The sequence below is a fragment of the Salmo trutta genome, chromosome 21, assembly GCF_901001165.1.
Source record: "Salmo trutta chromosome 21, fSalTru1.1, whole genome shotgun sequence".
Taxonomy (NCBI): Eukaryota; Metazoa; Chordata; class Actinopteri; order Salmoniformes; family Salmonidae; genus Salmo; species Salmo trutta.
Genome location: NC_042977.1, coordinates 27836876 through 27862733, shown reverse-complemented (window position 1 = coordinate 27862733; position 25858 = coordinate 27836876). Strand labels below are relative to the sequence as shown.

General features: G+C 44.6%; 2 protein-coding genes across 6 annotated transcripts in view; one reads left to right on the top strand and one right to left on the bottom strand.

The window, feature by feature from the left end:
* LOC115157100 (dipeptidyl aminopeptidase-like protein 6) overlaps positions 1 to 8320 on the top strand; it is a 130438-nt gene extending 122118 nt beyond the window's left edge. For all 3 annotated transcript variants that reach the window (XM_029705033.1, XM_029705031.1, XM_029705032.1), the window contains 8 exons: positions 1742 to 1811; positions 2007 to 2201; positions 2439 to 2493; positions 5884 to 5983; positions 6114 to 6172; positions 6270 to 6342; positions 6529 to 6602; positions 6736 to 8320. In XM_029705033.1, coding sequence (XP_029560893.1) covers positions 1742 to 1811; positions 2007 to 2201; positions 2439 to 2493; positions 5884 to 5983; positions 6114 to 6172; positions 6270 to 6342; positions 6529 to 6602; positions 6736 to 6885 — 776 coding nt within the window. In that variant the 3' untranslated portion in view covers positions 6886 to 8320. The remainder of the gene's footprint in view (positions 1 to 1741; positions 1812 to 2006; positions 2202 to 2438; positions 2494 to 5883; positions 5984 to 6113; positions 6173 to 6269; positions 6343 to 6528; positions 6603 to 6735) is intronic.
* Positions 8321 to 8546: 226 nt separating this feature from the next.
* The window catches only part of LOC115157099 (rho GTPase-activating protein 21), a 66909-nt gene continuing 49597 nt past the window's right edge, over positions 8547 to 25858 (bottom strand). For 2 of the 3 annotated variants that reach the window (XM_029705028.1, XM_029705030.1), the window contains 15 exons: positions 24941 to 25043; positions 24782 to 24827; positions 24228 to 24353; positions 23703 to 24002; positions 22657 to 22721; positions 22387 to 22511; positions 21930 to 22072; positions 21562 to 21723; positions 19747 to 19825; positions 19545 to 19618; positions 19342 to 19431; positions 19063 to 19230; positions 18697 to 18808; positions 14168 to 14199; positions 8547 to 11748 (listed from right to left, as the gene is read on the bottom strand). In XM_029705028.1, the coding sequence (XP_029560888.1) occupies positions 10114 to 11748; positions 14168 to 14199; positions 18697 to 18808; positions 19063 to 19230; positions 19342 to 19431; positions 19545 to 19618; positions 19747 to 19825; positions 21562 to 21723; positions 21930 to 22072; positions 22387 to 22511; positions 22657 to 22721; positions 23703 to 24002; positions 24228 to 24353; positions 24782 to 24827; positions 24941 to 25043 (3260 nt within the window). In that variant the 3' untranslated portion in view covers positions 8547 to 10113. The remainder of the gene's footprint in view (positions 11749 to 14167; positions 14200 to 18696; positions 18809 to 19062; positions 19231 to 19341; positions 19432 to 19544; positions 19619 to 19746; positions 19826 to 21561; positions 21724 to 21929; positions 22073 to 22386; positions 22512 to 22656; positions 22722 to 23702; positions 24003 to 24227; positions 24354 to 24781; positions 24828 to 24940; positions 25044 to 25858) is intronic. The other variant, XM_029705029.1, reaches the window with a different exon arrangement.

Genomic DNA, 25858 nt, shown 5'->3' with positions numbered 1-25858 from the left:
GTTGACTTGCATAAAGCTGGAAAGGGTTACAAAAGTATCTCTAAAAGCCGTGATGTTCATCAGTCCACGGTAAGACAAATTGTCTATAAAATGGAGAAAGATCAGCACTGTTGCTACTCTCCCTAGGAGTGGCGGTTCTACAAAGATGACTGCAAGAGCACAGCGCAGGATGCTTAATGAGGTTAAGAAGAATCCTAGAGTGTCAGCTAAAGACTTACAGAAATCTCTGGAACATGCTAACATCTCTGTTGATGAGTCTACGATACTTAAAACACTAAACAAGAATGGTGTTCATGGGAGGACACCATGGAGGAAGCCACTACTGTCCCAAAAAAACATTGCTGCACGTCTGAAGTTCGCGAAAGAGCACCTGGATGTTCCACAGAGCTACTGGCAAAATATTCTGTGGACAGATTCAACTAAAGTTGAGTTGTTTGGAAGGAACACACAACACTTTGTGTGGAGAAAAAAGGCACATCAACATCAAAACCTCATCCCAACTGTAAAGTATGGTGGAGGAAGCATCCTGATTTGGGGCTGCTTTGTTGCCTCAGGGCCTGGAAAGCTTGCTATCATCGACGGAAAAATTAATTCCCAAGTTTATCAAGACATTTTGCAGGAGAATGTAAGACTCTCTGTCTGCCAATTGAAGCTCAACAGAAGTTGAGTGATGCAACAGGACAGCAACCCAAAACACAGAAGTAAATCAACAAAAGAATGGAAGAAAATACGCCTTCTGGAGTGGCCCAGTCAGAGTCCTGAACTAAACCCAATTTTAGATGCTGTGGCAGGTAATTCCAAAGGGTTCACAATTTCTTGCCACTGTACTCTCACAGCAATCACACAAACCTTTCATTCGCTCCTGAAATTGCCTCTTTGAAGATAGGCTAACCAGCTGTGCCGATGGTTCCCATTGGGGATGAGAGTAGCATACTACAGTGATTTGAGAAGATTAGTAGAATGGTCCCACTTAAATTCTCTTTTCTAGATACTTTACTTAGGACAGCTAATCAGCCGTACCAATAATTGTCCGGGAGGTGAGCTTCTCACCTCTACCTTGTGTTGATATTCAGAGTTCAAATTTCTTTACCAATCCTTTATGCACTCTGGTCGAAAGGGGCGGTTCCGTCAGGCTGACACGCTCTCTGACCTCACTCGGGGAGTGGCTACTTATTGTGCAAAGTTTATAGGAGACAAATGATCTCTTATGGCTCTTAAAATCACATTCTTATCTTAACTAAAATAATTTCATAATTTTTCATATTTCATACACAACGTTAAGGATGGAGACTGTACATGTAGTGTATATATAATCTTCAAGTTACAGTATTTCCTTTTTAACATTTTTAATGACATCACAAAATAACAACCCATATGACATTATTATTCTTTAGATCCCCTCTGACCATTCACCACATTCTATGTTAGAAATATTGTTCCAGTATTCGCTTTAGAATGTTTTCGAGTTTCGGCGGGAAAACGTCACTGGAGACGTTCCTTTGTGAATTTGGAGAGGGAGACCCTGGATCTCCTCTAATTTACAACAGGGTCCTCCATTGCCAAGCTGATCTGACCTATTTGGACAGTCATGACACATCATTCAGGATTAGACCCACCCTTTGTATAATGTCTTCATAAATGCTGATATGCACTACTGGGCTGCACTCTAACAATGGTATTAGTTATGAGATTTGATATGATAATTTAAGAAGAACATTTCATTTAGTCTTGTTTCTTGCAGCTCTGACGATGCAGATACTGAAGCCAGCTGGTTTCATAGACACAGCTCACTACCCCCTCCTGCTACTAGTGTAAGTATGGCAACAACTACCCCCGCACACACACAATACAGTTAATGTTATTCTAGATAAAAATATCATACAAACCCCAGTAGAGATTATATTAGAATTATAGCATATTCTGTTTTGACATTGGACTCATGACATTGGACCATAACAGAGAGCTATAATGGATCATTGGTTCCACCTGTCCTCGGTTTCCCCCAGGGACGGAACGCCTGGCGGACAGATGGTGACAGAGCAGTTCCGTGTGGACTGGGCCACGGTGCTGGTGAGCAGTTATAGCACCATTGTGATCCGCTTTGACGGCCACGGGTCCGGGTTCCAGGGCACCAACCTCCTCCACCGCATCAGGAGGAAACTGGGCGTGATCGAGGAGAGGGACCAGATGGAGGCCCTCAGGTGAGAAGGAGGGAGAGACACACACCTGGAAACAGTATAATCTTCTTTGAGAATTCAAATGATTGCTCCCTCTTTATATGCTAACACCATGTTACCACATCTTACAGTTGCTATATGGAGGTACAGTTTAATTACAGTGGGAAAAACTATGATACAATTTTTCATTATAGTACTTTACTGGGTTGTTGGAAATCGAATACCAACAAAGCATTGATTGTTTATTCTTCTTTATTCTAGACTGATATCGAAAGAAATGTACATTGACAAAAGTCGAATTGGAGTATATGGAAAGGTAAGGAGAATCAATGCTTGAAGAAAAGAAGCTAGCTACTTATTCAAACCATGTAAAAATAAAAATAAAAATCTGTTCCCTTTACTCCTCTTCTTGTCAACTCAAGTACTGTATCTGAGCTGAAGAAAGAGTGGGCGATGGTTTTATTCTGTCTGGAACATAGAGCAGAAGCTCACTCCCACATATCCAAACTCAGCAAAAAAAGAAACGTCCCTTTTTCAGGACCCTGTCTTTCAAAGATAATTCGTAAAAATCCAAATAACTTCACAGATCTTCATTGTAAAGGTTTAAACACTGTTTTCCATGCTTGTTCAATGAACCATAAACAATTAATGAACATGCATCTGTGGAACGGTCGATAACCTCTCTGGGCTAGGTGGAACGTTAGCGTCCCACTCTATTCAACAGCCAGTGGAATCGCGTGGCGCGAAATACAAATACCTAAAAAATGCTATAACTTCAATTTCTCAAACATATGACTATTTTACACCATTTGAAAGATACGACTCTCGTTAATCCAACCACATTGTCCGATTTCAAAAAGGCTTTACAGCGAAAGCAAAACATTAGATTATGTCAGGAGAGTACCCAGGCAAAAAGAATCACACAGCCATTTTCAAAGCAAGCATATATGTCACAAAAACCCAAACCACAGCTAAATGCAGCACTAACCTTTGATGATCTTCATCAGATGACACTCCTAGGACATTATGTTATACAATACATGTATGTTTTGTTCAATCAAGTTCATATTTATATAAAAAAACTGCTTTTTACATTAGCATGTGATGTTCAGAACTAGCATACCCACCGAAAACTTCCGGTGAATTTACTAAGTTACTCATCATAAACGTTGACAAAATACATAACAATTATTTTAAGAATTATAGATACAGAACTCCTTTATGCAACCGCTATGTCAGATTTTAAAAGAGCTTTTCAGCGAAAGCACATTTTGCAATATTCTGAGTACATAGCTCAGCCATCACAGGCTAGCTATTCAGACACCCGCTAACGTCGGGGCAACCTAAACTCAGAATTACTATTAGAAAAATTGGATTACCTTTGCTGTTCTTCGTCAGAATGCACTCCCAGGACTTCTACTTCAACAACAAATGTTGTTTTGGTTCCAAATAATCCATAGTTATATCCAAATACCTCCGTTTTGTTCGTGCGTTCAGGTCACTATCCAAAGGGTAACGCGCGAGCGCATTTCGTGACAAAGAATTTCAAAATATTCCATTACCGTACTTAGAAGCATGTCAAACGCTGTTTAAAATCAATTTTTATGCTATTTTTCTCGTAAAATAGCGATAATATTCCAACCGGACAACATTGTATTCATTCAAAGAGGGAAAGAAAAAAATGGCGAGGTCTCGTGCACGCGCATCTCCAGTCTCTCTGTCCCCAGGCAGACCACTGACAAATTCTGCTCCTGTTATCTGCCCAGAGACAGGAGACGCGTCAATCCGCTTTCTGAAGGCTTTAGAGAGCCAATGGAAGCCTTAGAAAGTGTCACGTAACAGCTCAGATGATGTAATTTCGATAGTGATGCAACAGAAGGACTACAAATTGTCAGACAGGCCACTTCCTGCATGGAATCTTCTCAGGTTTTTGCCTGCCATATGAGTTCTGTTATACTCACAGACACCATTCAAACATTTTTATAAACTTTAGAGTGTTTTCTACCCAAATCTACTAATAATATGCATATTCTCGTTTCTGGGCAAGAGTAGTAACCAGTTTAAATCGGGTATGTTTTTTTATCCGGATATGAAAATACTGCCCCCTAGCCCAGACAGGTTAAGACACTAACCGCTTACAGACGGTAGGCAATTAAGTTCACATTTATGAAAACTTAGGACACTAAAGAGGCCTTTCTTCTGACTCTGAAAAACACCAAAAGAAAGATGCCCAGGGTCCCTGCTCATCTGCGTGAACGTGCCTTAGGCATGCTGCAAGGAGGCATGAGGACTGCAGATGTGGCCAGAGCAATAAATTGCAATGTCCGTACTGTGAGACGCCTAAGACAGTGCTACAGGGAGACAGACAGCTGATCGTCCTCGCAGTGGCAGACCCCGTGTAACAACACCTGCACAGGATCGGTACATCCGAACATCACACCTGCGGGACAGGTACAGGATTGCAACAACAGCTGCCCGAGTTACACCAGGAACACACAATCCCTCCATCAGTGCTCAGACTGACTGCAATAGGCTGAGAGAGGCTGGACTGAGGGCTTGTAGGCCTGTTGTAAGGCAGGTCCCCACCAGACATCACCGTCAACAACGTCGCCTATGGGCACAAACCCACCGTCGCTGGACCAGACAGGACTGGCAAAAAGTGCTCTTCCCTGACGAGTCGCGGTTTTGTCTCACCAGGGGTGATGGTCGGATACGCGTTTATCGTCGAAGGAATGAGCATTACACTGAGGCCTGTACTCTGGAGCGGGATCGATTTGGAGGTGGAGGGTCCGTCATGGTCTGGGGCGGTGTGTCACAGCATCATTGGACTGAGTTTGTTGTCATTGCTGGCAATCTCAACACTGTGCGTTACAGGGAAGACATCCTCCTCCCTCATGTGGTACACTTCCTGCAGGCTCATGACAATGCCACCAGCCATACTGCTCGTTCTGTGCATGATTTCCTGCAAGACAGAAATGTCAGTGTTCTGCCATGGCAAGCGAAGAGCCCGGATCTCAATCCCATTGAGCACGTCTGGGACCTGTTGGATCGGATGGTGAGGGCTAGGGCCAATCCCCCCCAGAAATATCCGGGAACTTGCAGGTACCTTGGTGGAAGAACAGCAAGAACTGGCAAATCTCGTGCAGTCCATGAGGAGGAGATGCACTGCGGTATTTAATGCAGCTGGTGGCCACACCAGATACTGACTGTTACTTTAGATTTTTTGGCCCCCCCTTTGTTCAGGGACACATTTTTCCATTTCTGTTAGTCACATGTCTGTGGATCTTGTTCAATGTATGTCTCTTTTGTTGAATCTTATGTTCATACAAATATTTACACGTTAAGTTTGCTGAAAATCAACGCAGTTTACAGTGAGAGGACGTTTCTTTGTTTGCTGAGTTTAGATATGATGGGGTGAGCTTCCGCTCTATGTTGCACTATAAAAGGAATAGGGTACCATTTGGGATTCATAACTAGAGAGCAACTACACACTACGGCCCAGCAACAACATAAATATTTCAATCAGGTTTCAGTTTGGCACTCAGTCCTCATTTGTCTATAGAAAGTTAGAATTTGTATGCAGTTTGTCTTTGGAGTGGTGTATGTGAAGGCTTGATATGTCAACAATGTATTTCTATACTGTTTGTTCAAGAAATACGATACTATTAAGTGTCCCTCACTAACTGTACCTTATCTGTCTATATAGGTTTATGGAGGATATTTAGCCACCCTGCTTTTAAGTTCTGAAGACTCCCTGCTTAAATGTGGAGCAGCCGTCTCGCCCATCACAGATTTCAAGTTATATGGTATAACGTAATGATTTGCTTTTGCAACATAATTTCTTGCTGCATGAATAATTTCTCACTACAAACAATGTATTATAGTTTGAACAGTGCCTTATAACATGCTATTATGTGTTCCTTCTTTATATACCAGCTTCAGCATTTTCAGAGAGATACCTTGGATCACCAAAGACAGACTCTCGAGTATACTCGGTAAAGATTCATCACTTCGTACACTTTATCCGCTAGTCAGACAAGATGTGGAATAATTAGTATTTCATGCTGCTGTTCGCTGTCCTCATTCCTTCAGGTGGCAAGTTTAGCACACCGGGCAGCTCACCTAATGGACAGGAAGTACATGATCATCCATCCAACTGCTGATGGTACAGTCATTACTATCAATAAGTTAGCCTTTCCTAGATCTATTGGTTTGTGCTGTCTTGCCAACTCCTATTTGGGCATTGGCTTAGTGCCAAAGCAGTCTTATTAACTTTGAGGCTGAATGTTGAAGTACTGTGACTGAATATACGCCTCTTTCATGTCATGTTACCCTCTCTCCTTCCCTAAAGAGAAAGTCCATTTCCAGCACTCTGCAAAATTCATCAACCATTTAATCAATGAGAAGGCAAATTACTCTCTACAGGTAAGCTTAACATCTTGACACTTTAGCTTGACAACATGTTTAGGACATTGTTATGAAGGCGTTATGAGCAGTGTGTCAAATATTGTTACCTACCTACCTACGTCTTTTATTTTGTAATATCTCTGTACTGTAGATCTACCCAGATGAGGGACACTTCCTGCATAGCGATGGCACACGGCAACACCTGAGCCAATCACTGGTTAACTTCTTTGAGGAGTGTTTCCGACTGCCGGACTTACCAAGCGAGGACAAGAAGGACAAGGAGGATGAGGGAGATGTTTAAACCAGCTGACACGTGGTTAACACTCAGCTACCACAGCACAATATGCAACAAATCCTTCTCAACTCATTACCCCCACCCATAGCGTGGCCCAGATCTGTTTGTGCCGTCTTGCCAACTCTGATGGTCAGCTGTGACAATGCTTATTTATAGTTGGCATTGGCAAGCCAGATCTAGGACCAGGCCAACCTACTCCAGCCTCTGTATAATTTGGGCTCCTCTTTAGAGCGCAGTACCTGCATGTACCAAGGATCTCACACCTCGCTCTTCATCTTTATTCTTCATCACTTTTGGTTGGCTGACAACTGGACTGGCCAGCAAGACATCTCCATCATGGATGTTGTTGACTTTGGTAAAAAAAAAAATAATAATCTTAGCAGTGAACAAGTAATTTTTTGGGGACCAAATAATCTGGTCACTGAAGAACCCTCTAGTAACCCCCCTTGTGGACAGCTAAAGTAGTGAACCACCACTCCAACCGGCATCCATTGAGGGATGCATTTCCTCTCCCACCACACACACAAGTAAATCTATAGTGGGCTACGAACATCAAGGGTCATTTTCATTGCAGTAAACATGGAAGAGTTACCTGTTGTTGACTTCACCATCCACCAGAGAGTTTATGTCCGTGATTCTGATGTTAAAACAGCAGCACACAGAACAATTTATTTTAATTGCTGTTTGTAATGTTCAATATGTCTTTCAGTAAGTAATGTGGCTTTGAGTTAATGTATGGTGGTCACATCGGTCCGTGAGGGTACAATGTTATGATCCCAAAGTTAAAGTAATACATTTTTTCACTCCTATCATTTGGAGTGGCGCTCTAAGTGTTATGGAAGGGTACAATTCAATCCGTAGCGCTGAAGATATGTGCTATAGTGCAATTGAAATGTAAAGGTAACTTCTCAATGTGGGAACATTGCTTTAAAATTCCTATCGCGCTGTAGTGCAGGTTCTTCAGTGCTACTGATTGAATCGAGCGCTTAGTCACTGTGCCTTACTACTGGGGGTAAACATATTCACGTCAAGGACTAACACTTTTGTAACATTTCATTTAAGAAAGATTTGTACATTGGACATAATTTACTTGAGTTGAATCATTGCTCAGACCAGTCCATATGGTTGAAAATGTAATGCGATTTAACTCCCATTATAAAAGTGTACTATTATTCTTGTATAATAGACACAAACCTGAGTTCTGGCTGTTGTAATTATCTCAAAAGGTTCATGAGGCATATTCAGTGTACGTTTTAGAATGTTTTTTTTGGTGAGTTAATGTTTGGTTCTATGTCAGCTCATTTAAATGAAGTGTTCAGTGGCTTGACCGTCTGTCCCCATGACCTCACTTCTGTTAGTAGTCAGTGAAAGTTGTCAGCTGTGTTGAAAAGTCTAACTAGAACTGTGTGTGTGACTTGTACATAAAGCATTTTCAAATTTACTTGAGTACATTTTGTTCTTGGTGGCTTTGTTTTCATTGGACACTGTCCTTTAGTGTTAGTGTGACACTGCACAGCTAAACAAGGAAGTTTACCATAACTGATGTTGCCTGTGTGTGGTAGGAGTTGAGGTAGACATTAGGGCATGATAGTTATAGAATAATACTATTTAGTAGGAACTAACCAGGGAAGGTAGTGCAGTAGATTCTAAAAACACCAGCCATATCCTTTTAGCCATTGATAAGATTTATTTCCAGTGTTTAGGAGCCCATGCCCCTCCACTCAAAGAGAGAACATGCCATAATGATACAAATGGTCCAGCAGCTCAATGAAGCCTTTTCACATGCAGGGAGGAATCTCTCATCGCTCCCCAGAGAACCACTGGACTATCACCAGTCTGTAATCTAACACCCACCCTACCATCAGCAACATCTCAATACTGTACTTTTTACTTGGAAAAAAAAATCTGGACATTTGATGGAAATGAAACAAAAAGGCAGCTAAAACATGGCATTTATATACACATGGTACTTATTTTATACAGAAATATTTTAAATTCAAGTTCTGTTAATGCAAAAAAAGGAAATGAAAAACAAAAATATAAAAAAGGTGAAGACCAAAGTGGAATGCCTAGGGAATGGAAGCTCGACGTTCCTCTGTTTAAGATAGAACCTGTAGAATGACAGTGTGTCCACGATAATGTCATTCACAGTAAAATCTTTATGTATCTCAGCAAAGACAATTTGGCACCCTTTACATTTCATTATGAGGCACTTCCTATTGCGAAAGAAACATGATTTCTGATTTGATTATTCATATTCTTCTCCCTCTTGAACCCACCCCATCTGATGCCCTTAATTGACCAAAGCATGAAACCACAAGTACACAGCATATTGAATTAGAGGGAAGTAGTTGTTCACTGCTTTTTTCTTAAAAGGGTGGAATAAAAACAGTTTTTTTGTATTTTCATGACGTCGTTAGTCCAGTGTCTTGTCACAATGCACCTTGAAAGAGGTCACTCGACGGCGGTCACAGAGCACATATGGCAGTCCAAAACAAGCTATCCCGAAAATAAAAACACTTCAAGTAGAGAGAGAGGAAGGGAGATCTGTACAATTTAAAATGTGAACAAGCGACTAAAGCTTTAGTCAGTATTACAGCAAGCATGTCATACATTCTTAAAATTTGGTTACTGTAGGACTCACTTTTAACCAACTGAGACCCTCATACAACAAAAATAGTTCCTCTGCAATACTTAAAAAAACATCTATTTTTTCACTACTGTAGCCTACCTCCAAGTCAGTTACTGTATTTTCACTTAGCCAACCTTTTCACAATCTTTAACTTGAAACACCAGCCATGTTTACACTTCCTTACACCAATCAACTTTCTGACTCATCAGTTCATCCACGAGCAAGAGGCCCTCGAGTTGCAATCTTCAGCATAACAGGGATTTCTGTTAGGAGTGAGGATTTCTCTACCCCAACGCCCATCCCAAAGTCTGTCATTTGTCATGAAAAAGGAGAAAATGTATCAACATGAATTGAATGTTTTGTTCCATGCCTTGTGTCAGTCAGATAAACCACCCCTGTGCAGTAACCCTTATTATTTTAAGCGTACAAACACAAACCACCAAACAGACTGAGTAAACACTAACGTCACTTCACAGTACCTGTACATGCTCACTGGCCATTTACAAACATCACTCACATCCACTTACAGACTCTCAAACACATACACATCTCACAGACAGAAAGACAGACAGACACACTCCTAGCCAGACAGACACCACCTCTCACAGGTACTGGTAGAAGCGAGACTGGACCACCTGAGCACCAGAGAGTTTGTGTGGGTGTGCGGTGGCCGACAGATTCAGGCTTTTACTATGGGGACCTGCGTCTCCGTTCAGCAGCTCAGCTGGAGTTGGGCGTTGTGAGAGGGGGTCCCAGAGGGACGACGACGGGGCCTCCTGGGCCTGGTGGTTGGGGTTCTGGGGGTCGGGGTTGCGTAGGAGGAGCAGTGCCCCCTGGTGTTCAGAGAAGTCCAGGCTTACCTCGGGGTTGGAGGTGCGGTGGCGCTCACGGGCAATCCATTCCCGGATAGAGAAGTCCTGGGAAGAACACTTGGGCTTCAGCCGGTCCACGGCCGACAGCTCTGCCCGCGAGCCCCCACCCATCCCCCCCTGCCAGTCCCCCATCACAGACAGCTCAGCAAAGTCCCTCTGGCCTCCCATGGTGTGTCTGCGTCTGATGTTCTTCTTCTTGTCCCTGCGTCCCTCTGGAGAGCGGCTCTGCTGGGTGCCCACCCCGAACATGTCGTCTACGGACGTCCGCAGACGGAACTTCAGCCGGTCGGTGATCTTGAGACGCCATGCAGGCTCAATCCCCTTCTCTGACTCGCTGCGGGAGGAGGAGCTAAGGCTGCTGGTGGAACGCCCCTTAACCACCCCCAGAACGCGAGACAGCCTATTGGAATCCTTGTCGCTCTGCCCTCCGTCCAACGAGGAATCGCTGTCAGCCTTCTGACGCGCTGCAGATTTCTTCCTGGAGAGAGTATCACACTCGATGAGTCTGTGGGAGGGGAGGGGCCTGGGCGCATCCGGCACGTCTGATTGGCAGATATCTTTCCCCGGCCGGGTCTCCTTCATGCTCCCAATAAACACCGATAGGTCGCTCTCGCTGTCCGTCTCCATGGGCCGGCCCTCACTAATCAGCTCACTACGCTCATCATCAGCGTCATCTCCCCCCCTGCTCTCGGCCACCGAGTGTACCTCTGGACTGAGCGTGCTCAGCTCGGCCCCGGTGAGGAAGGTCATGGAGGAGGTGGTGGAGTAGTCTGAGGTGATGGAGCTGACCTCGGCCCCCAGGCCACTGGCCCCAGTTTCTGGTCCCAGGGCACCTGTCCTGCCATGCCTTACCCTGGGTCCCGTCACAGACGCCTGAGAGCTGGTGCTGTTCATGGTGCCCAGGTCTGAGACCTCATCGTAGTTGGAGGGTGGGTCCGACAGAGATGACTGGTGGACCACCTGCCTGCGGTGGCCGAGGCGGGGGGAGCGTGTGGAGGAGGAGGTACGGAGGCTGAGGGAGGGGGTGTGTTTGGGAGAGGGGGATGGAGAGGGCTGAGACATGAGGCCGTCTGAACGGGACTCTTTCCCGTTGGTTTGGACCCTGTCCCCTGGCTGTTCCCCTCTCTCGCTGACCTCCCTCTCCACATCCGTCTGGCTGTCTGGGGACCAGGCTGGGTGGAGGTCCTGGTGGCTCAGGCTCTGTTGTTCTGGCTGCTCCTTCTTAGCAAACACAGCGTCCAGGTCGTCGTCAGAGCTGCTGGGCTGAGCCTTGTCCTTGGGCTTCTTACGCTTGCGGCTGACAAAGAAGGAGGAGCGAAGCATCTCCCTGCTACACTGGTCCTTCCCAGAGCCCCACAAGCCCTGCTGGGACAAAACACCAGGACGTCAGTCACACACACCAATCACTAACGTCTACTTTTAAAAAATTCACCTTTCCAGAAACAAGTCTCTCACCGTTGCCGCTTGTTATAGACCCCCTTCAGCCCCCAGCTGTGCCCTGGACACCATATGTGAATTGACTGCCCCCTATCTATCTTTAGAGTTCGTACTGTTAGGTGACCTAAACTGGGATATGCTTAACACCCCGGCCGTCCTACAATCTAAGCTAGATTCCCTCAATCTCACACAAATTATTAAGGAACCTAACAGGTACAACCCTAAATACGTAACCATGGGCTCCCTCTTAGATATCATCCTGACCAACTTGCCCTCTAAATACACCTCTGCTGTCTTCAACCAGGATCTCAGCGATCACTGCCTCATTGCCTGCGTGCGTAATGGGTCTGCGGTCAAAGGACCACCCCTCGTCACTGTCAAACACTCCCTAAAACACTTCAGCAAGCAGGCCTTTCTAAATTGACCTGGCCCGGGTATTGTGGAAGGATATTGACCTCATCCCGTCAGTTGAGGATGCCTGGTCGTTCTTTAAAAGTGCTTTCCTCGCATCTTAAATAACCATGCCCCGTTCAAAAAATGCAGAACTAAGAACAGATATAGTCCTTGGTTCACAGACTTGACCAGCACAAAAAGATCTTGTGGAGTTCTGCATTAGCATCGAATAGCCCCCGCGATATGCAACTTTTCAGGGAAGTCAGGAACCAATATACACAGTCGGTTAGAAAAGCAAAGGCTAGCTTTTTCAAACAGAAATGTTCATCCTGCAGCACTAATTCCAAAAGGTTTTGGGACACTAAAGTCCATGGAGAATAAGAGCACCTCCTCCCAGCTGCCCACTGCACTGAGACTAGGAAACACTGTCACCACCGATAAATCTATGATAATCGATCATTTCAATAAGCATTTTTCTACGGCTGGCAAAGCTTTCCACCTGGCTACTCCTACCCCAGCCAACAGCTCAGCACCCCCTGCAGCAATTTGCCCAAGACCCCCCCCCCCGCGCTTCTCCTTCATCCAAATCCAGACAGCTGATGTTCTGAAAGAGCAGCAAAATCTGGATCCCTACACTCTTTCAGTGGCCTCCAACTGCTTTTAAATGCTAGTTAAACTAAATGCATGCTCTTCAACCGATTGTTGCCCGCACCCGCCCGCCTGACTAGCATCACTACTCTGGGCGGTTCTGACTTAGAATATGTGGACAACTACAAATACCTAGGTGTCTGGCTAGACTGTAGACTCTCATTCCAGACTCACATTAAGCATCTCCAATCCAAAATTAAATCTAGAATCGGCTTCCTATTTCGCAGCAAAGCCTCCTTCACTCATGCTGCCAAACATACCCTCGTAAAACTGACTATCCTACCGATCCTTGACTTCGGCGATGTCATTTATTGTAAAGTGGTTGTTCCACTGGATATCATATGGTGAATGCACCAATTTGTAAGTCGCTCTGGATAAGAGCGTCTGCTAAATGACGTAAATGTAAATGTAAAAATTTACAAAATAGCCTCCAACACTCTACTCAGCAAACTGGATGTAGTTTATCACAGTGCCATCCGTTTTGTCACCAAAGCCCCATATACTACCCACCACTGCGACCTGTATGCTCTCGTTGGCTGGGCCTCGCATCATATTCGTCGCCAAACCCACTGGCTCCAGGTCATCTATTAGTCTTTGCTAAGTAAAGCCCCGCCTTATCTCAGCTCACTGGTCACCATAGCAACACCCACCCGTAGCACGCTCTCCAGCAGGTATATTTCACTGGTCATCCACAAAGCCAACACTTCCTTTGGCCGCCTTTCCTTCCAGTTCTCTGCTGCCAATGACTGGAACAAATTGCAAAAATCACTGAAGCTGGAGTCTTATATCTCCCTCTAACTTTAAGCATCAGCTGTCTGAGCAGCTTACCGATCACTGTCCCTGTACACTGCCAATCTGTAAATAGCCCATCCAACTACCTCATCTCCATATTGTTATTTATCCTCTTGCTCTTTTGCACCCCAGTATCTCGACTTGCACATCCATCACTGCAGTGTTAATGCTAAATTGTAATTATTTCACCTCTATGGCCTATTTATTGCCTTACCTCCCTACTGTTCTACATTTGAACACACTGTACATAGATCTTTCTATTGTGTTATTGACTGTATGTTTGTTTATGTGTAACTCTGTGTTGTTGTTTTTGTCACACTGCTTTGCTTGATCTTGGCCAGGTCGCAGTTGTAAATGAGAGCTTGTTCTCAACTGGCCTACCTGGTTAAATAAATTCAAATTCTGCTCTGAAACTGAATGGTCAATTGCTAATCAATCTGGATAAGAACATCTTCTAAATGGCAAAAAAGAAAATAGGAGGTAAAAGATGGACAGAAAACTTGGTGCCACTTACCTTTGATTTGGAGGAGTCACTGCATGCTGAATCTGGGAGAGGAGAAGGCATGAGAAACCATCTTTAAAGCATTTATAATCTGCTGAACAACACAATTATCAAGTCAGGGAGAGAGGACAGACTGTAGGGAGAGAGGACAGACTGTAGGGAGAGAGGACAGACTGTAGGGAGAGAGGACAGACTGTAGGCAGAGAGGACAGACTGTAGGCAGAGAGGACAGACTGTAGGCAGAGAGGACAGACTGTAGGGAGAGAGGACAGACTGTAGGGAGAGAGGACAGACTGTAGGGAGAGAGGACAGACTGTAGGGAGAGAGGACAGACTGTAGGGAGAGAGGACAGACTGTAGGCAGAGAGGACAGGCTGTAGGGAGAGAGGACAGACTGTAGGGAGAGAGGACAGACTGTAGGCAGAGAGGACAGACTGTAGGCAGAGAGGACAGGCTGTAGGGAGAGAGGACAGACTGTAGGCAGAGAGGACAGACTGTAGGCAGAGAGGACAGGCTGTAGGGAGATCACAGGGTGGAGTGAAGAGACCGACAGAAACCTGCACTGTGAGGGGCAGGAGATTCAACAGAGGGGATTTGTAGCTCACAGAGATGAAGGAAGGAAACAGAAGAAAGACACTGTCCATGAGAGTGGAGGAAGAGAGGAGGTGGCCGGGAATGGAGGGATGACAGGAACAAGATGAAACCCGGCAGTGTGCATTAGGACAGGAAGCAGCTCATGCTCATAACAGGACGTACCCAAAGGGACTACATCAACACATCACGGACCACAGGTTACATCAGTCACAAACGATTACAATACACAGTCAGCCACCAGCAACAGGGCATTTGTTCTCATCTCAGAGACATCAATCACATCGGAAGGGATGACAACACGTCTCTGTTAAGGGGACGTGTGTTGTAGTCCGTTGTTCCACCCATGCAGGCTAGCCACGGTAAAATGGGCAGGTTGTGCAATATGTCTACAACTCTATTCTATAATCCCTGTAGCACTCTTGAACATTCTGTGTTAGGTCAATTGAATATGATTGACGACCACAAACACAACAAAACAAGTCCGTACAAAAACCTTATCAAAGAAACCATTCCCTACATAAATATTACCACTATCAAGCCAGAATAGTGTGTGTTGGGGGGGGGGGTATGGCTTAAAGGAAAACCACACATCTTCTGGTATTTGATTCATTAGTCCATTGCTGATGCATCACACAGATATACAGCCGGTATGACACATTTTGCATTTGATGCACAACGCAGAATCATACAGTACATGTTAAGTTACAGCCTTATTCTCAAATTGATTAAATAAATAAAAAATCCTCAATCTACACACAATACCCCAGAATGACAAAGCAAAACTTTAAAAAAAAAAAAAAAAAAGCCTGATTCAAATAAGTATTCAGATCCCTTGCTATGAGCCTCAAAGGTGCATCCTGTTTCCATTGATCATCCTTGAGATGTTTCTACAACTTGATTGGAGTCCACCTGTGGTAAATTCAGTTGATTGGACATGATTTGGAAAGGCACACACCGGTCTATATATGGTCCCACAGCTGACAGTGGATGTCAGAGCAAAAACCAAGCCATGAGGTTTTTTTTGCAGCATTGAAGGTCCAAGAACACAGTGGCCTCCATCATTCTTACATGGATTAAATTTGGAACCACCAAGACACTTCCTAGAGCTGGCCACCCGGCCTAACTGAGCAATCGGGGGAGAAGGGCCTTAGTCAGGGAGGTCACTCAGACTCCAGAGTTCCTCTGTGGAGATGGGAGAACCCTCCAGAAAGACAACCATCTCTGTAGCACTCCACCAAATCAGGGCGTTATGGTAGAGTGGCCAGACGGAAGCCACTCCTCAGTAAAAGGCACATGACAGCCTGCTTGGAGTTTGCCAAAAGGCACTTAAAGACTCTCAGACCATGAGAAAACCTGGCACCATCCCTACTGCGAAGGGAGACTTGTTAGGATCAAGGGAAAGATGAACATAGCAAAGTAGAGAGATCCTTGATGAAGTCCTGAGCACTCTGGAGCAGGTTCTGAGACTAGTGTGATGGTTCACCTTCCAAGAGAACTACCCTAAACACACAGCCAAGACAATGCAGGAGTGGCTTTGGGACAAGTCTCTGAATGTCCTTGAGTGGCCCAGCCAGAGCCCAGAGCCCAAACATCTCTAGGGAGATCTGAAAATAGCTGTGCAGCAACGCTCCCCATCCAACCTGACAGAGCTTGAGAGGATCTGCAGAGAAGAATGGGAGAAACTCCCCAGATACAGGTGTGCCAAGCTTGTAGCGTCATACCCAAGAAGACTCGAGACCGTAATCGCTGCCAAAGGTACTTCAACACAGTACTGAGTAAAGGGTCTGAATACTTATGTAAATGTAATATTTCCATATTGTTTTGATAAAAACCTGTTTTTGCTATTGTCATTATGGGGTATTGTGTGTAGATTATTGTTTTTTCCCTCAACAACAATGTAATACATTTTAGAATAAGGCTGTAACGTAACAAAAATGGGGAAAAAGTCAAGGGGTCTGAATACTTTCCGAATGCACTGTATGATGAAAAATGCATCATAACGGCTGTATTTCTATATTTAGAAAATTCTATATCTTCTAAACTTGATCGCTGACATGCAAAACAGTTTGGGACTATATCAACAATGGACTAATGAAACAATGGAATTTTCCTTTAAGTGTGTTTTGTGAGTTTTGGAAGGTCCGAGTTGGGGTCAATTCCATTTAAATTCTTGTCAGCTGTATTGGACATGGAATATCTCCATATAGGAAATGCTATTTACCTTAATCATTTGGAATATAGGTGGAACTGACCCAAACTCTGGTGTGTATATCAGTGTGCTACACAAGGTTTTTGATGGGGAAGGTGGGTGTTTGACAGATGTGGATGGTTGGTGTGTTGTGGTAGAAGTGAGGGAGGAGCTAGGTGGCAGTGTTGGCTGTAGTTGGTGTTTCTGATGCTGAAAAAAAACTGTGGTTCATTGATAAGACTAGCGGTGAATCTCAGAAGTCTTTTCCTTATTCCTTGAATCATCTCCTCACCTCTTTCACATAACATCAGAGGGAAGCAAGGAGAGATCTCCTCAGACCTTCTCCTCCAATGCCGTCCTTGCTTCCATCTAACATTTTGAGTAGACTGCACGCAATAAATAATACAATACCTTCGAGATTCACCCTATGATGTCCATCTCAAATGTATGATTGAGAGTCAAATGTGACAGGAGGGCAGAAAGGGACAAAAGCAATCAGAGCTACTTTACTTACTATCTCACCGGCATCCATCTAACCTCCCTAGTCAATGTGTGTGTAACTATGTTCTGATCTCTCCTAGATGTCTGTTGAGTGTGTTAGACAACAGCCAGCTCAGCCCCCCACCACTACAACCCCCCCCCCCCCCCCCCCCCCCAGACACCATGACAGTAATGCCACATGAGCAGGCGGTAGTGAAACCGTGGTTTGACCGTACCATGCTACTTGTCCTCGCGATCAGCTTTAGAGACAAGAGACAGCAGAAAGGCTTTCAGAAGAAACTAGTGCAGGCACTGCTCTGTATGTATCCATTAGGTTTTAAGGTATTTTCATTTTAGAAAAATGTGAAAAACGTGCACACCAACAGGAAATGACAAAACATCGACGTCTCTTTCTTTCTGTTTTTCTTTTTTTCCCCGCTCCTTCATGTTTCACCCCAAGTTAACAGAGCTGAGGGTTTCTGCAGACTAGGCAGCTACACTGGGGACAACACTCATCGTCCTTCTTCCTACAGTCCCAGCTGTCCACCACTGACATTACAGAGTCCACCAGTGACATCAGCGAGTGATAGACGCCACCCACTTGGCCTGTGTCAGATTGGGTCAATGTGTGAGTGCTGGACAGGGACAAGGGAGAAAAAAACACACTACACACAAACCAAGGGTAGAGGTCAGAAGGGTTAATACTTCCACTCTGTTGTTTTGTTTGTTTGTTGTTTTGGGGGAAAGAACATGCCGGGTTTATATGGGAGGGGAAGAAAAGAACTGAAAGAAAAGGAGTCTTCATCTCAACATAAAGAGGAAAGCACGGGGAGAGATGACATGAGCAAAGGAAAAAAAACATAAAAAAGCAAAGAGAGAACTGGGAAAATAAACGAACTTAAAAGACAATTCATCGTCTTGGGCAAATGAAAAAAGAATGACAACGAAACAGACCTTATCAAAAGGCTTAACAACATTTGCAAATTATTTTCAGCAATTTCCAATTGGTAACCAAAAATCCTTCCATTGAAGAATTGCTAAAATAGCTTGCCTTTACAAAAGCACGAGACTTTTCAGTAGACTTGCTTAGCTTTAGATCATCTGATGGAAAGCAAACAAGAAGCCTCATACTTTAGGACTAACAAATACATCTCTGAACATACACACACAGTTCCTGGGTCCCTTTTTCTGAGGCTCATTAGTATACTGGTAAAACTGTCACCGGACTGTTACATTAGCGCCACGCCAGGTGTGGTAACAGTGAGCAAAAGGTGAGTTACCTGAGACTTCCGCAGCCGAGGTGGTTGTTGTGGTCCGGCCGATGTTGGACAGCAGGTGGTCGATGTTCGGCACAGGCTGAGACTGCACTGTACTCTCCTGTTCCACTGAGGTCTGCAGGAAAGAGATCCAATGAGGGAGAGGGAAAAAGTCAATGAGGGATGCAGAGAGAAGAATGTTCAGCTCATACAACACTTCAGCCAACCAGAAAGATGAACAAACATCCACTACATCACACACTGAACATTCTGTGTTATTACCAGCTGAGAGTAGCATGACCGAGTGTGTTTAGATAGGTGTGTGTGTGTGTGTGCGCGCGTGGGGGGGTGAGAGAGCAGTAGCGAGATGGCGAGAGAGATGCTACGTACAACAGGGTCATCGTCCCCCTCCTCAGTGAAGAACCAGTCAAACTGCTGAATGAGGTTCTCCACTATCTTGCACTGGTCTGGCATGTGGTTGACCATATTGGTCATGTTGTCCTCTGAGGTCCTGACCAGAGTCGGACCAAACACGATGGCCAGGTTACGAGGCTCCATCTGGAGCGAGAGAGGAGACGTGAGTGGCATTCAGTCAAGTCCATACACAAGGCCTCTCTATTAAAAAGGCTCAATTTAAAATAAAACATTTTATCCCTCACACTGACATACCTTATTTTTCTCACAGTTTTCAGAGACCAACTTGAGGTGTCCAGAGAGAAATTTGAGGGTTTCATAGTGATGCTCAGGCAATTCAAGGATCTGCAAAGAGAACCAACCTTCAATGGAACAATTGAAACATACCGCTAGACTACATGAAGCTCTTATTCCTATAGATCTATCATAAAACCCTCGTAGAATGAAGTGTAACTTACCAGCCTCTTGAGCTCTTTCAACCTCTCCACTGAGTCTTCTGTTCGGTTGGCTTCAATAAAATCTGCATATTTTTCTGTAAATAGAATACAAGGATCACTTAGTTCCTTTAAAAGGTAAATAAATAGGATTTATTAACAATACTTTCTTAACCAATTGTCTTTTCTTTATAGGCAATAATTTAATGTGTGTTCAGTATCTCACCATTTGTAAAAAGGGGTTCTGGAAGTTTCCGGAAGAAGGATTTCAGTAAACTACTGATCACGTTTAGGTCCCTCCATTTCTGTCAGGGAAAGCAAGTGAGAAAACCATTAAAGGCGTTATTGTGAGGTATGGGAGATATATGTATGTTTCAAGTTTTAATGTCACATGCACACGTACAGAGAAATGCCTTTCTTGCAAACTCAAAACCCAACAATGCAATAAATCAATAAGAATGCAATACTTAAAGAAAACAGTAACACACAACAAGAAATAACAAATATGAAGAACACAATAAGTAAGTAAGCATACTATATACAGGGTCAGTTCCAATAGCATATTTACAATGTGCAGGGATATTGGAGTGATGGAGGGAGATATGTATAGGGGTAAGGTGACTTGGCAACAGGATATAAGAAACAGAGTAGCAGCAGCTTGTATGTGAGTGGGTGTGTTTATATGTGTAGAGTCAGTATAAATGTACGTGCATATTATGTGTGAGTGAGCATATTGGATTGTGTGTGTGTGTGTGTGGGGCCCTGTGAGCGTGCATAGAGACAGTGCAAAAATAAAAGGTCAATAAAGATACAAGGTTAACTCAGATCGTTTGTGTAGCTATTATGTTAGCTATTTATCAGTCTTATTGCTTGGGGATAGAAATTATTCAAGAGCCTGTTGGTACCAGACTTGATGCACCGGTACCGCTTGCCGTGCGGAAGCAAAGAAAATAGTCTATGGCTTGGGTGGTTGGAGTCAATTTTCCGGGCCTTCCTACCACACCGCCTGATATAGATGTCCTGGATGGCAGGGAGCGCGACTCCAGTGATGTACTGGGCTGTCCGCACCACCCTCTGTAGAGCCATGCGATCGAGGGTGGTGCTATTGCAAGACCAGACAGTGATGCAACCAGTCAAAATGCTCTCAATGGTAGAGCTGTAGAACTTTGAGGATTTCAGATCCCATGCCAAACTCTGCGTGTGTGTTTGGACAATTTTAAGTCTTTAGTGATTTGGACACCAAGGAACTTGAAGCTCTCGACCTGCTCCACAGCAGTCCCGTCGATGTGGGCATGATCACCCCCCCTCCGTTTCCTGTAGACCACCATCAGCTCCTTGGTCTTACTGATGTTGAGGGAGAGGTTGTTGTTCTGGGACCACACTGCCAGGGCACTGACCTCCCTGTAATCTGCCTCATTGTCGTCGGAGATCAGGCCTACCACCGTTGCGTCGTCAGCAAACTTCACGGTGTTAAAGTCGTGCGTGGCCACTCAGTCGTCTGTAAACAGGGAGTACAGAAGGGGACTAAGCATACATCCCTGTGGGGCCCCTGTGTTGAGGGTCAGCGCGGCGTAGGTGATGTTGCCTACCCTCACCACCTGGTGTCGGCCCGTCAGGAGGTCCAGGATCCAGTTGCAGAGGTGTTCAGACCCAGAATCCTAAGCTTGGTGACGAGCTTGGGAGGGGACAATGGTGTTGAACGTTGAGCTGTAGTCAATGAACATCATTCTCACATAGGTATTCCTCTTATCTAGGTGGGTGAGGGCAGTGTGGAGAGCAATTGAGATTGCGTAATCTATGGATCTGTTGGGGCGTTATGCAAATTGGAGTGGGTCTAGGGTGGCTGTGATGGTGGAGTTAATGTGTGCCATAACCAGCCTCACAAAGCACTTCATGTTTACAGAAGTGAGTGCTACAGGACAGTAGTCATTGTGGCATGAAGCCTTAGAGTTCTTGGGAACAGGAATGATGGTGGTTAGCTTAAAACATGTGGGGATTACAGACTGGGACAAGGAGAGGTTTGTGTGTGTCTGTCACTCACATCTTCTTGGATGTCGATGTCACTCATCAGTCCTTTATTGTCCAGCTCCTCCTGCATGCTGGAGATGGCAGCGTTGTTCCCTGGTACTCTGTAGATCCCAGTGTACTCCAGCCCCCTCTCCTCTACCAGCTTACAGCACACCTCCACGATGAGGGGAACAAACTACACGGCATAAAGCCTTTAGCATTATACATATTGGATGAATCAAGAAACAAATAAATAGATACCACTTTCATAAACATAAAGTAGAACTTAAACCTCGAAAATGTCAGACCATCAAAGGGGAACAAAACACATGCTCAATTCATTCAACATCATTTCCACCACGTCTTTCTCACATGTGAACACACGCACACTCTCTCACTAACCCTGTTGGTCTGTGCAGATGGGCAGTCATCGAGGCGCACCCCAAAGGTGACCCCAGCTGTGGCCTTCTTCTCAAAGGGCTTCCTCATGATGCCGGGGATGCCCCTCCTCCAGGCAGCCTTATCCCGTGGAGGACTGGAGTCATCTGACAGAACACACACAAAGCAGCCGTGTCAGAGCTAATCCACACTAAAGATACACACTCAAACCGCACTAGCTACTGGAGGGTCAACAGCTGCTTCTGCAGACAGCCAAAGATAAACATTTTCAATAACATATTTCCACATGAAGGCCTACCATACTTACTGTCTACCGTTGTCGTGTAATGTGCACCTTTACTGTGTAGAATAGCTACAACTTCGGCACTATGCACTCCTTTTCAGCTGTTTGTAAAGGACACAGCATGTCTACTGGTGGTAAATGTAATCCCTTGCTTTAAGCCCTCTGTTGTAATCTTACCCCTCTCTCCTGTTTTGGGTGAGTGTGGGCTCTTGCCTTCTCCCTTCCCCCCCAGGAGGGTGTGTCTGATACTGAGGGACTGCCGGGAGGTTTTGGGGGAAGGCTCAGTCTTGGGGCTGGGGGCACTGGATCCAACACAGACACACAAATATGATATTCTATTACATTCATTAATACTATGTGTGACTTTAATGGCTTGTGCATAGGACCGGGTCTAAAAGGACATTACATTGTGGGTCAAATAAAGAGGGCATGTGTCAGGCTGCATACCTCATCATGGTGTTGTACTCTCTGATCTTTCTGCTGATCAGGTCTTGGCTAGTTATACCAGCATTCTGAAAGGCATCATAGACAACAAGGTCAGTGCATGTAAAGAATCAAACCTACAGGATTAATCAGTGATCTACCGTTTGTGTAGAGACACTGAATCCTGTTTGTGCTATTTAGAAGTCATGGGCTGGTCCCCAGTAGTGAGACTCTGTGGGAGACTGAGACCACAGACAAAGACCCAAGGCTAACTGAGAAGGGGCAGCTGAACAAGCAAGTGCACTGTTAGCTCATTTCACAGGCCAACAGACAAGTTACCATACAACCAAGATCAAGTGATAGAACAGCAACAGTAAAACATTCTTGTTACAGTCCAGCAGGGGATGTTTATGTATTTTCTGTAGCCTAGTGATATCATACATACAGTAAGCATGAGTAGTCAAGGGGTAGTTTCCCCAGACAGTTTAAGCATAATTCTGGAGTAAAATACATGTTCAATGCTTTTTCAGGAATAGGCTTCATCTATGTTAGGGAAACTGTCCCTAGTGTTAAAATGGTTTGACATTGTTATTATTAGGCAGTAGTAGTCAGTCTACCCACATTATTAGGCAGTAGTAGTCAGTCTACCCACAGAACAGGAACACCAAGGCAACCGGACAAACTCTTCATAGCAGTTAACCCAAGGGGAGGAGCGGTGAACGAAGATAGCTTAGTCTCTCTGTCCAAAATATATTGTTTCTTCTAGTGACCGAGGACAGTGAGGATGACTGGTGTAAATGACATCCAAGAAGTGCAAATGCAGGCTACTCACAAGTGACTGCTTCAAAGAAAGGACACTGTCATTTGAAACAACTGTCTTGAGGTAAGGTTATGACCTGGGAACCTGAATCTTGGTATAAATGCTAGCTACTGCATGTGAGTCACTTTGGATAAAAACATGTGCTCAGCAAAGAATTATTCAATCTAAGACTCATTACAATGACATCATGTGATTATGATGAGATTAGTAATGCAGTACATAGTGGAGTGTCTTTCCCAGAAGAACCCACCTCATCATCCAGATTACTATTCTCCTGGATGACTCTGATCCAGGACAGCATGTCATCCCTGCCCTCCGCCTGGAACAGGTACTCGCAGTGCGACGTGGTCAGCCGCAGCACGTTCTTGCGTTTTGTGTCGCTGTAGGAGATGTCAATCAGGCAGGCCTTGATGCTGATTGGCTGTGGGTCGTCGTCGGACTGGGAGGAGGCGTGAGAGACGCCGTCCTTCTTGTCCTTGTAAAGCGTGAGGGCGTGGCCTCGCAGCACAGCGTACATCTGCTTCCACGACCTCGAACCCCCGCCCACACGCTACAGAGAGTTGGGGAGAGAAAGAGTGAGCGAGAGAGAAACATTGAGATAAGGCTCTGCGTGAAGATCAAAATTGTTGGCAATGTGGGGGTGGGCATGCATGTTTTCTTTCTCACACTATTGGGGATATTTTTTTTCACATTGTGCTTTCCAGCATCTATGGTGGATTGTAACCAGACCAGCACAGTAGACCTCCACATGATTTGACAATATAAAAACATATACCTTGCTCTTCTCAGTGTTGAGCTGCCTGAAGTTGAGCCAGCCTTCTTTAGAAGAGTCACTGAAGATATCTGAAGAGGAGTCCCTTCTGGAACCAGAGTCATCAGACGACTTGTGTCCATCCAAAGCCTACACACACACACACACACACACCAATAGGAGTATCAGCAGAAACAGCGAGCCTGTACTCTTAAACAGCGTCAATCCCCAGGGAGTCTCAGGAGCATCAAAGCCTGATTACTGCAGAAAAATCAAGATAAGCCAAAAAACCACACAACACATCCTGTCAATGTGATCAGAAAACATTTCAAAGGCACAGGGAGAGTACAAAGACTGAATTAAAAACCAATTTAATAAAAGTAGCAGCTTGTCACACCGTTAGACAGTCAATGTGGGGAAAAGCCTTAATCATAACAGTCCCTAGCAATTTAACAGACATACACACAGCCAACATGTCATGGATAAACATTTATAGAGCTGTTATAATGCTTTACAGTTGTTATAAACACAGCCAACATGTTGTGGTTAATTAACCCTGGATTGATCCGTGTCCTCACCTTTCTTAGGCCTCTCAGTCCAGGCATGTGTTTACTGTTGGACCGGCTGGAGACCGAGAGAAGGAGGGGGACAAAACGGCATGTATTAGGAGGATGAACAGAGAACCATTGGAAAAGAGTATCATGAGAAATAAGACCAAATTTCAAAAAGGGACTTACCCTCTGCCTTCCTCTCTGTAGTTATCCAGACCCTCATCACAGGATTTGGACCTCTCTTGTTTGGTCGAAGCATCAGACTCCAGGATAGCATTTCTGAGGGACTCTTGAGAACGGAACATATAAACAACAACAGTGTGAGGGGCTGTGTCATGGCAACAGGGGTAGATAAGTGTTTTAAGGAGTCAGGGCAGAGTGATGTTCCAGCTGAGTGTTATTGGTGAGGGTCAGTGGTGGTATTAGAGCTCAATATCACAGGACTAGAGATTCAAATTCGGCCCATTTTTCTGCCGACTAACTGACCCTCATTAACCAGTCAACAAACAGTAAAAAAAGAAATCCCAACGGTAAAATGACTTGACCAACAGAAAATACTATCAGAGATCTGTATATAATGACGAGATGCGTATGTTTCCGCCCTAACAATGGGAGGTGTCCCAAGGCGGGAAGGCAGTCAACAAGCTTAGGCCCAAAATAAGTCCATTGAAACGCATTGGGCTTATTTTGGACAGATTTTGTCGAGAGTGAAACCTCTCGCGTCGCCTCTTCCTCTCTGATACTATGCATGCATACAAGGACTGGACATGTTTCATTATGAGCTTAATGAAAACATGCAACAATAGCAAGCCTACTGCCTTACAGTCAAAAGGCTGTAGTCTGTTATTGAACATGCAACTCCTGTAATGAAGCAGATAAAATGACATTTTCAAACATTTACCCAAATACAATTAGTGGAAAACACAGTTGTAAACAGCAGACCGAATGTGAGCAGTTCCATACGTGACAGGGATGAACATCGCTGTTAGAAACTTAGAAAGAGCAATAGCCATGATAGGTTGCTATATGACTAGGATTGGGCCTTTGGCTTCTGGACAACGAAAGAAAGTTGATATGAAAACCAATAGAACAGGAATGAAATGC